At 37.4% G+C, this 12,370-nt stretch overlaps 1 protein-coding gene across 2 annotated transcripts in view; it reads left to right on the top strand.

Moving 5' to 3' along the window:
• The window catches only part of LOC145991028 (uncharacterized), a 67,638-nt gene extending 56,448 nt beyond the window's left edge, over window positions 1-11,190 (top strand). The window contains exon 3 of one of the 2 annotated variants that reach the window (XM_083126704.1): window positions 9,861-11,190. In XM_083126704.1, coding sequence (XP_082982830.1) covers window positions 9,861-10,959 — 1,099 coding nt within the window. In that variant the 3' untranslated portion in view covers window positions 10,960-11,190. Of the gene's footprint in view, window positions 1-8,337; window positions 8,494-9,860 lie in introns of those variants that run through there. The other variant, XM_083126705.1, reaches the window with a different exon arrangement.
• The last annotated feature ends 1,180 nt before the right edge of the window (window positions 11,191-12,370 follow it).

A 12,370-nucleotide genomic window follows, 5' to 3' on the forward strand; every position in this document is an offset into this window, starting at 1 on the left:
GAAATAAAAAGTTTGAACACACCACATCCATATTTAATTACATAAATATATATCGGGAGGTTTCCTATGTCGAGTAGACCTCCTTAGTGTTCTGGGTATAGCCATACCATCGTTGGACGGAGCAGAAGTATTATTCCTGCCTTCTACCTGGACAATAGGTGGAGTGTGTTGCTGAACATCTGGGGAAGATAAACCATCACTCCAGCATATGTCTTCTTTGGAAGTGTTGTCCCATCTACGACGGATCCATCGAATGTGAACAATTTTCTGAGTACCATCCAACATCTGAACTTCGTAGAGAGAAGTAGTACCTATTCTGCGGTGTACCACTCCCGGTAAAAAGGCAGGTCTCACAAATTTAGGGGATTGTACCCAGACTAAATCATCTTCTCTATACTCTTCTTCTGGTTGTCTTCCTGGCTTCCGAGCCTTCAGAAATGGAGCTTTATCACTTCCTACAGTACTGGCCAAAAGAGTGTCAACTTCATGTTTTTTTCGCATACCTCTTGCCAATGTTATCCGATGAGAATGAACGTCGCATGATATGTTGTTCAGGATGTTTCTGATGTTCAACGCATGTATTTTGGTCGAAGTGTACCATTTTCACCATGATATTAAGGAATTACAAAACCCGCCGAAAAATTACTATTGTACCTATCCATGCTGGTTAATGATTGTAACAATGTGTACCAGACATTGTCCAATATGTGTTCAGCATGACACATTTCTATGTTTTCAGAGTATGGGTACTCGCCTTGGATGCACCAATCTGTCTCCGGACATGCAGAGAGGCATTGCTAACGGACGCGCATGAGGGCGAACACTGCAGGAACTGGCAACACAGTTTGGAATCACTAGAAGTGCAGTATCGGAATTTCTGAGGCGGTGGAAGCAACAGGGAGGTGTTGTTGAAGGATTCCCATATAGGACGACCCAGGATCACGTCGAGACACGTCGACAGGACCATCCTCCGTATCAGCAGAAGCAACCTCAGACTGACGTCAGCCGACATTGCTCGGGAGCTATCATTCCCAACCACTCCGTCGCCATCTGGAAGGACCAACAGACGTCGTCTCCAAGCGGCCGGTCTCAATGGACGTCGGCCTGTCAAGAAACCGCTGATTTCGGCGAAGAATAAGAAGGCCAGACTTGCATGGGTAAAGCTCATCTGGCGTGAACCAGGAACGAATGGAAAGATGTGGTCTGGAGTGATGAATCAAAGTATTGCCTCTTTGGAACAGACGGAATAGTGTGGATTAGACGTCCTGTCGGCCAGAGATCTGATCCCATGTTTCAATTTCCCACAATCAAGCATGGAGGGGGATCTGTGATGGTGTGGGGGTGCATCACAGTCAATGGCGTCGGCCTACTATGCCGAATCAATGGTATTATAAACAGTTTCCAGTACGAGGACATACTGGAGAACACAATGAGACCATTTGCTCTCCAAACCCTTGGCCGTAACTTCACCCTCCAACAAGATAACGACCCAAAACACACATCCAAAAACATCAGCAACTGGTTCCGCCGCCGTCGCGTTAATGTTCTCGAGTGGCCCAGCCAATCCCTGGATCTCAATCCGATTGAGCACATGTGGAAGGAGTTGGAGCGTTGTCTGGCAGGGAAGAGAGCACAAAATGTTGATGAGAAGGTTGCTCAGTTGGAGGAGGAATGGAAGAAGATACCAGTCTATTTTATCCACAACCTTATCGACTCCATGCCGCGTCATTGCCAAGCCGCATCATCGCCAAAGGCTTTGCCACAAAGTACTAGATGCTGTTTGTTAATTTTGTGTTGATCAACACCAGTTTTGACCTTTCCCGGTGAACTGAAGTGCAATATTTCTTTATGTTCGATGGTGTGTATTTTTTTCTATTTACATAAATTTGTTCTTTTTTTAGACCATTTCACAGTTTGCCGAACCACTCGGTTATCAGTCGAATGTAATTCATTTGAAGATGTTTTGGTGCCAATATTGTGTAATTCTTGCAATAAATACCTCAGTTACAGCAAAAAAACCAAAAGTTGACACTCTTTTGGCCAGTACTGTATAATGTCTCCACAACTATCTTCCATTGTCCACCAAGTTCTAGGGGTAAAAGCTAATATAGAAGCTGAAGGAAGAGTTCTTTCTTCACCTAAGCTTGAAGTACGTAACAACAGCAACAGTTCTGAAATTTTTAATCAAGCTGCAAGGGCGTTAAGTGAGGATGTTGCTGAAGTACCTTGTAAAGATGATCCTTGACTGTTCTGACGTATCTCTCTGCCAACCCATTACTTGGACTGTGGTATGGGGGACTAGTCAAATGTTGTATTCCATACTGTTGAAAGAAAGTCCTGAACTTAAGACTATTAAATGCACGTCCATTGTCAGACGTCAATGTTTTAGGTAAGCCAATTACCGAACAAGACTGTAGTATCCACCTTATAGTTTCAGAAGAATTGAGAGAATGCACGGGCCAAACATCCAACCAACGACTGAAAGCATCAACAGTAATTAAGAATTTACGACCAGCTAAGAAGAAATGATCCACGTGGAGTCTTTATCCTACAGAAGATGCGCTTTTCCATTTATTGTTCGGTCCGTTCCGAACCTTCGGTTTGCAAGCCTGGCAGATATCACATTTCTGCATGAAAATAAATAAATCTTTGGACATTTTTGGTCACCAAAATTGTGAGCATCTCTTTCATTGCATTTATTCCAGGATGATGTTTGTGGAATAACTGTAATATAGTATTTCTAAGAAAACACTGAATTACTGGTGTGCCCATCCACATCACACAATTGGATTCATAGGAAAGAAACTGCCTTCTTTCAAAAAAGGGTGCCAAACCATCCTGTGTCAGTCCTAAGGTTAAGAGTTGAGGCCATCCATTATGAATAAAATTAATTACGTGGTTGAGTAGAGGATCTTTGCTCGTGTGTTTAGCTATTTCCTCTACTGAGATTGGTCCTCTTCTCTCGTCTACTTGACAACATTGAACAGCATCAATATCAATTGAAGAGTCTCCTGGTAATAGTAGTCTACTTAACATGTCCGCTACTGGAACTTTAGATGAGGATATGATGATGTACTTGAATGCTGACAACAATAAAGACCAACAAACAAGTCTATTGGACGTATGTTTTGACACAGCTTTGTCTGGAGAAAATATGTATTTTCTTGCAGTGGCATCAGATATTATGTCAAACTTCTGACCTAGTAGAAATTTATAAAACTTCTTGATACCAAATACCACAGTCATTGCCTCGCGTTCAATTTGAGCGTATTTCTTCTATTTCATTAAAGATAGAAGATGCGCATATAATTGTATGCAGTTTACCATTAATCTGATGGCATAGATGAGCTCCACATCCATATGACGAATTATCGCGAACAACAACAATCTGTTTATTCGGATCAAATGGAACGATTGGTTCAATTTTTTCAATTTCCGAAATTATGTTGCGGAATTTATCTGAACAATCCTTTGGCCAGTTAAATGTGACATTCTTCTGCAGCAAATTAGTAATGTTAAATAATTTGGAGGCTAGATTTGGAATAAATCTTCGATAAAGTTTAACATGCCCATAAATTATTTAACTTGGGGCACATCTTTTGGTTCTGGACAGCATACTAAAGCTTCTTAGGAGACGGACTGATTTTTTATCACTTATTAAATATCCCAAATATTCAACATGTTGAGAAATAAAGGTACATTTCTCTAAATCAGCTTTCACATTGTGTGCTTGTCTAGAGAGCACTAAACAAGTTCTCTCGTAACATTCATTCTTTTTCGTTCTTCCACCAATTATGACATCGCCGAAATAGAAAGTAACTCCTGGTGTTTCTCCAAGGATCTTTGCCATTGAAAAATATCTCCAAAGCATAACGTTTTGATTCTAAATAAACCAATATATGTGTTGACGATCATAAGTTTCTGCACAGCATCTGATAACAGTAACTGAAGATAAGCCATTTTCAAATCAATAACTGAAAAATATGTACATCCGACAAGTTTAATGAAAATATCATCAGGTGTGCAGCAATTAAACTTTACATTCTCTGTCATTTTATTAATCATAGAGGAAAAGTCAAATCACAATCTCAGCTAACCATCGTTCTTCATTACTGTAACTAGTGGTGAAGCCCAATCCGATTAAGAAATTGGTTCCCACAATCCTGATTTAACTAATTTTTCAATCTCGGCTTCAACTTTGGAACATATACCATAGGGAATATCGTAAGCTTTTCTGAAGACAAGGACAGCTACTGATTTCAATGGAATGTTCACTTTGAATGGTATTATAGTCTTGGACAAATCTCCATCAAATGTGAACTAAATCTTGTTTGATTTCTATGCATAATTCATCTGGTTTATCTAACTGTTCATCTTAAAACTCTGATAACTACTGATTAATTTGTTAATCCCAGGTACGTCGCCTGAATGTTCGCATGAGCAAGTGCACACTCATGTATATGTTTTACATATTAAATGCCACATACATACGTATATTAATTCGAGTATATACACACAATTTACTCTGACATGACATCTTTCACATCTGATAACTTTTCTAGATAGTTGGTAACACTAACTCCCACTGTGTTCCACAGAGGGCATTGAACACAATTGATGTGCGTGTTGTGTAGGGCTGACAGCTAAGGGGCTGATGTCCACTATACCCCAAAGATGTTCACTTCGCTGTGCAAACACTGATGCAAGCAGCAATACTTCTTACGTTCGGCACCAGAGTGCAGCATGTACAAGGCATGTTTAGGGGTACTCAAGAAGGTCCGTTCTACATAGTTGCAAACTTTAGCAAGAATTCGCTAAACCTCGCGGATTTTAAGGGTGAGGGGGACAATTTCCCCTGGGTCCTTCTTGTATTACTTCAAATATAGCGTGATTTTGGGGGAAAATTGTTGAAAATATTGATCTTTTATTGTTACTTTTTCAATTGAAGATGAAGTTACAAGGGAGAGGAGTAAATCTGCATTCAGTACAACAACAGTATTGTGAACACTCGTATGCTAACCGCATGCGACGCCACTGCTTAATCCTACCGACTGCACCATAAATGATATCATCTCGTTCCCCGTTGCTTAGACTTTCTTCATAAAAAATAAAATACGTTAAGTTCAACACTGAACGATGATAACACCTGTTTAATTGTGTAAAACTAACACATACTACATGGGTGAATCAAAAAGTAAGTTACTCCCCCTGTAAAAAAACAAAAAAACACATTAGAAAGAAAAAAATATTGGACGAAAACACATGAAAACATTTAACTTTTTTCGACATAGTCACCAAGGTGTTCCAAGCACTTTTCGTATCGTGTGACCAGAACGCTGACCCCCTAGGTCTTGTTTGAGAGGATCGAAAAGGTGGTAGTCACAGGGTGCCAAATTGGGTCTATAGGGAGGGTGAGACCACACTTCCCACTTGAATTTCTGCAGTACATCCTGTGTGACACCAGCTGTATGGGGGTTAGCATTGTCGTGAAGAACAACAACCCCATCACTCAATCTTCCGGGCCTTCGATCTTTAATGGCTTTTCTCAGCTTCTTTAAAGTCTCACAGTATGTTGCAGCATTGATTGTTGTTCCTCGGGGCACAAATTCACTGTAAGCAACGCCTTCGGAATTGAAGAAGATTGCCAGCATGACCTTTCCAACCGTTGGACATGTTTTGGCTTTTCTTGGTGGTGGCGAATCCTTGTCTCTGCATTCCATGGATGCCCTCTTTGTCTCGGGAGTGTATTGGTGCACCCAGGACTCATCTTCTGTGATGATTTTGCTCAGGAACTGCGGATCATCCATGGAATAACGCCGAAGAAATGACAGCGCAGCATCAAAATGTTGATATTTGTGCCCGTCGGTTAACAAGTGCGGCACCCAGAGAGAGCACTGTTTACGATAACCCATCATGAATCAGTATAGACATACTACCATAGGACATGTTCAGTTCACTTGCAATCTCTTTAATTTTCACGTGGCTGTTAGCAACAATGATTGCATTCACATGCTGTGCGTTGTCGATAGTGTTCACAGTTGCAGGCTGCCTGACATGTAGTTCATCGTTCACGTTTGATCTTCCCTCTTCGAACATCTGGCAATATTTTGCGATCATGGGGCGTGACATCACATTCTCACCTTACATCTCGACAATTTGGCGATGGATTTCACTCCGATTATGCCTTTGTGCTCACAAAAATCGGACGACAGAGTGCACCTCAATGTTGGATGCCACCTCAATACGACGTGCCATACTCACACTGTGAATACTCGCGTACTAAACCAGCTGAAGCACAACTGCTTCTGGTGTGTGAAGAAAACATTCCAGACCACCAAGCATGATTATTTTATCTCTCTTAGTACAGGAACACATGTCAGGTGTAATTTACTTTTTGATTCACCCTAGTGTATGAAAATAAAAATGTATTCAAGTATACTTATACTTCATGTTTGTCCATCCATGTAACAAGATCGTGAAGTCATGGTAACCCACACAGATTACAAACTTTGTTAACTTCTCTTTAAAATTTGTATTTATCACCTAACTAAATATTTCAGTAATTAACACTATAAAATAGATAAAGACAATACCTTTATTGATGAAACTAATTTTATTAATTTTGAACATCTTTATTGCATTTCACATGAGCATCTTTAAATACCAAACTGAAACATAGAGCATGCGTATGAGTGAAATTTACCCAGGCAGTGTTTCTATGTCCCTGTGAATGGAACTAAGTCTTACAGGGGATTTAAGGTCCTGACATTTGGAAGTGTTCACTGAAAAGGCACTGAGAAGGGTGGCCTCAGGCACCCATTGGAAATGATTTTAACACGTTGACTGCCACAATAGGGGAAATCAATAATTCAAGGCCAAACACACAATTGGAAAAACTTGAGAAAAAGTTCATGAGTGAAAATGTTTTTTTTTTTGTTTAATTGTCAGATTTAAGTGAAATTTAAAGGCAAGGATAAATTTGAATGAAGTTTATGTACATCTATTCATTTGTTATTATGCTTTTTAAATTATTTGTATTAATTGTAGCAATAACAGCATCACTAAATAAGATTTTCATGAACTATCTGCGAAATTTTGTCAATGGGGCAACTCTTCATATAACATGTACCATATTGGCCCGAATATAAGCCGCACCCTAAAATTTGAAGAAGCGAAAAGAAAAAAAAAAAAAGAGGATATCCGAATATAAGCCGAGGGAAGAAAAGAAAATTGGTCCCCTGAAAAATCTTCTCTTTGAAAATGCATTGTTCAGTTTCGGCTCAGCAGCAACCCAACATCGCACATCAGATTCGTCAAGTCCATATTTCCTTCCAGCCTCTCTGTTGCTTGTGGCTGGAAGTTTGAAACTTGCATCATAACTGCATCTTATTCCCAGGCTTGGTGATGCTTTCATCTACACACGATCATTCATAAAGGTAAAGGTAAGTGGCCGCGGTGGCTCAGTCGTTCATATTGGTGACAAACCTGTAGATCCACTTCAGTTGAAATGAATACCTGTATAAGCTTAGAGAAGAACAAACACAATCTTAATAAAATCAAAGAGTACGTTATCAAGAATGCCGACAGTTTTTACAATGCCCAGTTAGAAACAATAATGCTATTGTTGGATAACATTATGGTATCTACAATGCGGCCAGTTTCTACAATGCTATTGTTGCATTATCGTTATTTCAAATGAGAAATCAGCACATTTTTAACATCATATGATTTAACGAAATGTCATAATTTTTTTAAGGTCGCAAATATAAGATGCATCCTAATTTTTCACAATTGAAATTTGGATAAAATTTGCGGCTTATATTCGGGCCAATATGATATGTTGTAGCGTGAGTTGCCTGTGCACCATGAGGTTCACAAGGCAAAGAGACTTGAGAGTTTAATATGCTTCATGAGACCCTGGGCATGAAGCTAGCATGAGTTAAATACAACTCATGTGGCAGTTAACGTGTTAAATATGTATTTAAAAATTGAAACTAGATAATATTTAAATAATTTGAGTCAGATTTGTAGTTGCTTTTTCTTCTACTGTATGCACTCTGAAGAGCAGAGTGTCAATTTTGAAGAAAGCAAGAGAAGCAAAATGCGAAGCACTTCACTGGAAAATACTTCCAAGGAATTCACATTCGCAACCAAAGAGCATTTAAAGGAGGAAGTAGAAGGTCAGCAATTGGAACTAGTGACTAAATGTTATTTAATGATATTAATATTATATATTTGGAAAGTGATTGGATAGAAAGTCTTTGTTTTCCTGGCATTAAACATTTATTGTCATAAATGTATTTTAACTCTTCACTATTGTTGTTGTTATTATTACAGGGTAGCTACTCACCGGGAATTCCTTGAATTCTGGGAATTATGCATGAATTATTGGCTCTGGGAATTATGCATGAATTATGCTTGAATTTTTCTCCGTAGACGTGGAAAATTGCAACTTTATAAAATCCAAATCCTATGGAATTTATCCATCAATTCTCTAAGGCAAGGTTTTAAAACATTTTAAATTTATTTTTATCGATGGAGGAAGAGAAAGCTGCTTGGAAAACACATTAGAATTCTCTCAATCCGTTTTTTTTTTTAGTGTCATTTGCAGAAGAATTTGTCAATTAGAGTCTGAGAATGTGAAGTGGGAAATAAACTCCTCACCTTAAAGTAATTCTTTTAAAAATATATAGCATTTAATTGAAGTGAATTAGAATTTTTGAATAATTTGGAATCACATAGACCCTTTATATTGTAATATAGAGTATATTTGTGTCTCCACGTGTGTGAGTGGTAAAAGAGGGTAGCACCACAGATAAGGATCCTTATCTGTGGTGGTAGGTAAGGTTGAAATACGTGTAGATAAAACTTCTGCTTTTACCCATGAATTTTTGGAAAGTTTGCCCTGAAAACTGGGAATTATACTTCAATTTTGTCATTGTCCTAGAGTGGACACACTGTATTAATAATAACAATATAATCATCATTATTATCATTAATTATTATTTAATCTATTCCTGGGAATGTATTTGTCTTCAACTGCCTTCTTTAGTATTGCTGTACTTCTAAATGTTTATTGAAATAAGTCATTAATTATACTTTATGTAAATAATCTAAATAATCAATCTCATGTCAATTCTGTGGATCCATTGTTTCTTAAAATTGCTATTGATTTAGGGGTCAAATAGTTAGCTCCAGATTTTTGCTAATATATATTTTTTTTTAAATTCTAGAACATTTAGAGGTTAGTATATTGTTAACAAATACAAGTAGAAAATCAGTAATAATATTTTAAAATTTCCCTCTAAAAATTACACATGCAGAAGATGCTGCTTAATTGGTCTATTCGAATAGGATGGTCCATCTTTGGTAGTGATATCTCGGTAATCTATTGGTATCGGCCGATGTAGGCATATCGGTTTATCGGTAAAATTACCGAAAATTTTACCGATCTGATATATCGATAAATATTTGATAATTTAGTACAAAATTCTGCCATTTTGTTGAAATTTTTATGGATAATCGCCATGCCCTACTTTCTAAAAAAGTAAATGACTAAATATACAATTTATTTTACATTGCAGTCACCTTAAAACACACATTTATTAAGGAGGTCAATGACCCTTTCAGGTTCTTCAAGGACCATTTCTAATTTTATATCGGTATCGGCCAAAATTTCATGTTGGCCCATCCCTACAATATTGTTACATTCATCTACCTCTCTTTTTTCCTTTCTAGGTTTTATTTGATATTGCACATTCATGTTTAATGTGCACAATTACAAATGCAGTTTTGTATTTTAACTTTTACAGCAAATTTTATAAAGTTTGATAATAACATTACAATATGTCCTCTTACAGTGAACAAAAAAGGAAATTACCAGACATGTATAAACATCTTAGAATTCCAAAAGAGTTCAAGTGCACTATTTGTGATAAGACATTTGTAACAAAACTAGCTTTAAAGCAACACCTGGAAATACATAATGGAGTTCAACCATGGAAGTGCAAACAATGCCAGAAAGATTTCTCAAGTAAAAAAAAGTTGAATAGACACATTAAGCGACATGGTGGCAAGCTTTCATTTAAATGCAGTCACTGTGACAAAGCATTTTTGAACAACTGGAGTTTGAGAAGTCATTTTAAACACCATAATGGACTTCATCCACTGAAGTGTAATTATTGTGACAAGACATATACTGAGGTGGGAGATCTGAATAAACACCTTAGAACGTGTGCTATTATATGTCCATTCATATGTAACTATTGCAAAAAATCATTCACAGAGAAAGGAAACCTGAGCAAACATATTAAACTTCATGAAGGTGTTCGTCCATTCATTTGCAACTATTGCGGAAAATCATTTGCAGAGAAAGGAAGAATGAAGGAACATATTAATCTTCATGAAGGTGTTTGTCCATTCATGTGCAACTATTGCGGGAAATCATTTGCAGCAAAAGGAAGAATGAACCAACATATTAAGCTTCATGAAGCTATTAACCCATTCACATGCAACTATTGCAGAAAATCATTCACAGAGAAAGGAAAACTAAACCAACATATGAAAATTCATGAAGGTGTTCGTCCATTCATATGCAACTATTGCAGGAAATCATTCAGAGAGAAAGGAAACCTTAAAAAGCATATTAATCTTCATGAAGGTGTTCGTCCATTCATGTGCAACTATTGCGGAAAATCATTTGCAGAGAAAGGAAAAATGAACCAACATATTAAGCTTCATGAAGGCGTTCGTCCATTCATATGCAATTATTGCAGAAAATCATTCACAGAGGATGCAAAACTGAATCGACACATTAAGCTTCATGAAGGCGTTCATCCATTCATGTGCAACTATTGTGGAAAATCATTTGCAGAGAAAGGGAACCTGATCCAACATATCAAACGTCATGAAGGAATTGTCCATTCATGTCCAACTGTTTTAGAAAATCATTCACATTGAAAGGAAACCTGATCCAACAAATTGCAACGTTCGTTTAAATGCATATTACTATTGTATACAGACTGATGCTGTTCGCCAACCTCAACTATGTCATCACTTTGCCCAAGACCTGTTTAATGTGTATTATCTATCGTTAATCTTTTGTCACATTTTCTGATGTTCAGTGTTAATTTGTATTCTCATCCAGGATAGATGGACATGTACAATCCATTTTGTCATGAAAGTTGTGTATTCCTGTTCTCTTGATTTATGAATTACATGTTTTTGTTATTGACTTCTCTCGAGTTACATTCTTACCTTCGTACTCTGTGACATTGATGAACCCGCACCTACCAATTACAGATGTTGGCTAAATCAGAGGGTGAGTGTGATGTGGTTTGTAAATGATAGAGAATTACTTTTGTCAGTTACTTGCCACATGGAGTTAAGATTAGAATGAATCTTCCTCCATGTGTGAAGGTTGAAACTTTGGATGTTTGCTGTGGCTTAGCATGCCATCAAAAGGCATGACCTTGTCATGAATTGGGAATCACCAAGTGTCAATCATATAATTTCATCACACTCCTAGTTAATGTAACAAACTTCCTATTCAAACATACCTAGTAGGAACACACATAGTACAGATGTGTGTAGTGAGGTATCCTTCATGAATTAGGACTGTTTATGAAAATAGGCAACAAAACAGGAAAGAGGAGACTTCTCATTGGCAAGTTGAGTAATTAGGCAAAGTTAACAACAAAGTACAAACACTCAGGATTTCAGAGATTGGTATTCGTGTGTTCTCAATAATGTTATCCATGCTGTTGCTGGCTGCAATTGAACTCTGAAGGTAAAGTTTGTCTAAGTCCGGTGATTGAAATGTTAATTATCTCGTTTGTGATAGAACGCTGTTGACTAGATTGGGTCATCGCATTGACTAAGATTAGGTTACTCATTGTTGCCTTGTAATCAAGGGGTCCTGGGTTCGATATCCGGTGTAGGCTCATTGTTTCAGATCCCACTTTAAACTGTAGGTCCTGTTCCGATTAGCCTTTCTGTGCATAAAGTGGACTTAAAACAACAATTCAGTCATTCAAGATTATGATACTAACATTTAAAGGATGACTATTATTTTAATAAAACTATTTTGTTCCGAATGGTGAGTGTGTCTACTTTAACATTATCATGAATGTTATTTCCCTCAACAAAATTTCTCTCACTTCAAAAATGGCATTTTAGCGTTAAACTGTACAACACTATTAAGCCTTGTTTCCATGTTTAATAAAACACTAAAAATGCTGACCAAGGCAGAATTTATTGTCAAATAAAAACACAATAAACATGACATTTCCAAATTCTAGCAATGTCTTCTTCAGACCCTGAACTCTGAATGAACTGGAATGGAGGACTTAAGATCAACAAAGTATGGAAT

Source organism: Lepisma saccharinum, chromosome 8 (assembly GCF_977018435.1).
Source record: "Lepisma saccharinum chromosome 8, izLepSacc3.1, whole genome shotgun sequence".
Taxonomy (NCBI): domain Eukaryota; kingdom Metazoa; phylum Arthropoda; class Insecta; order Zygentoma; family Lepismatidae; genus Lepisma; species Lepisma saccharinum.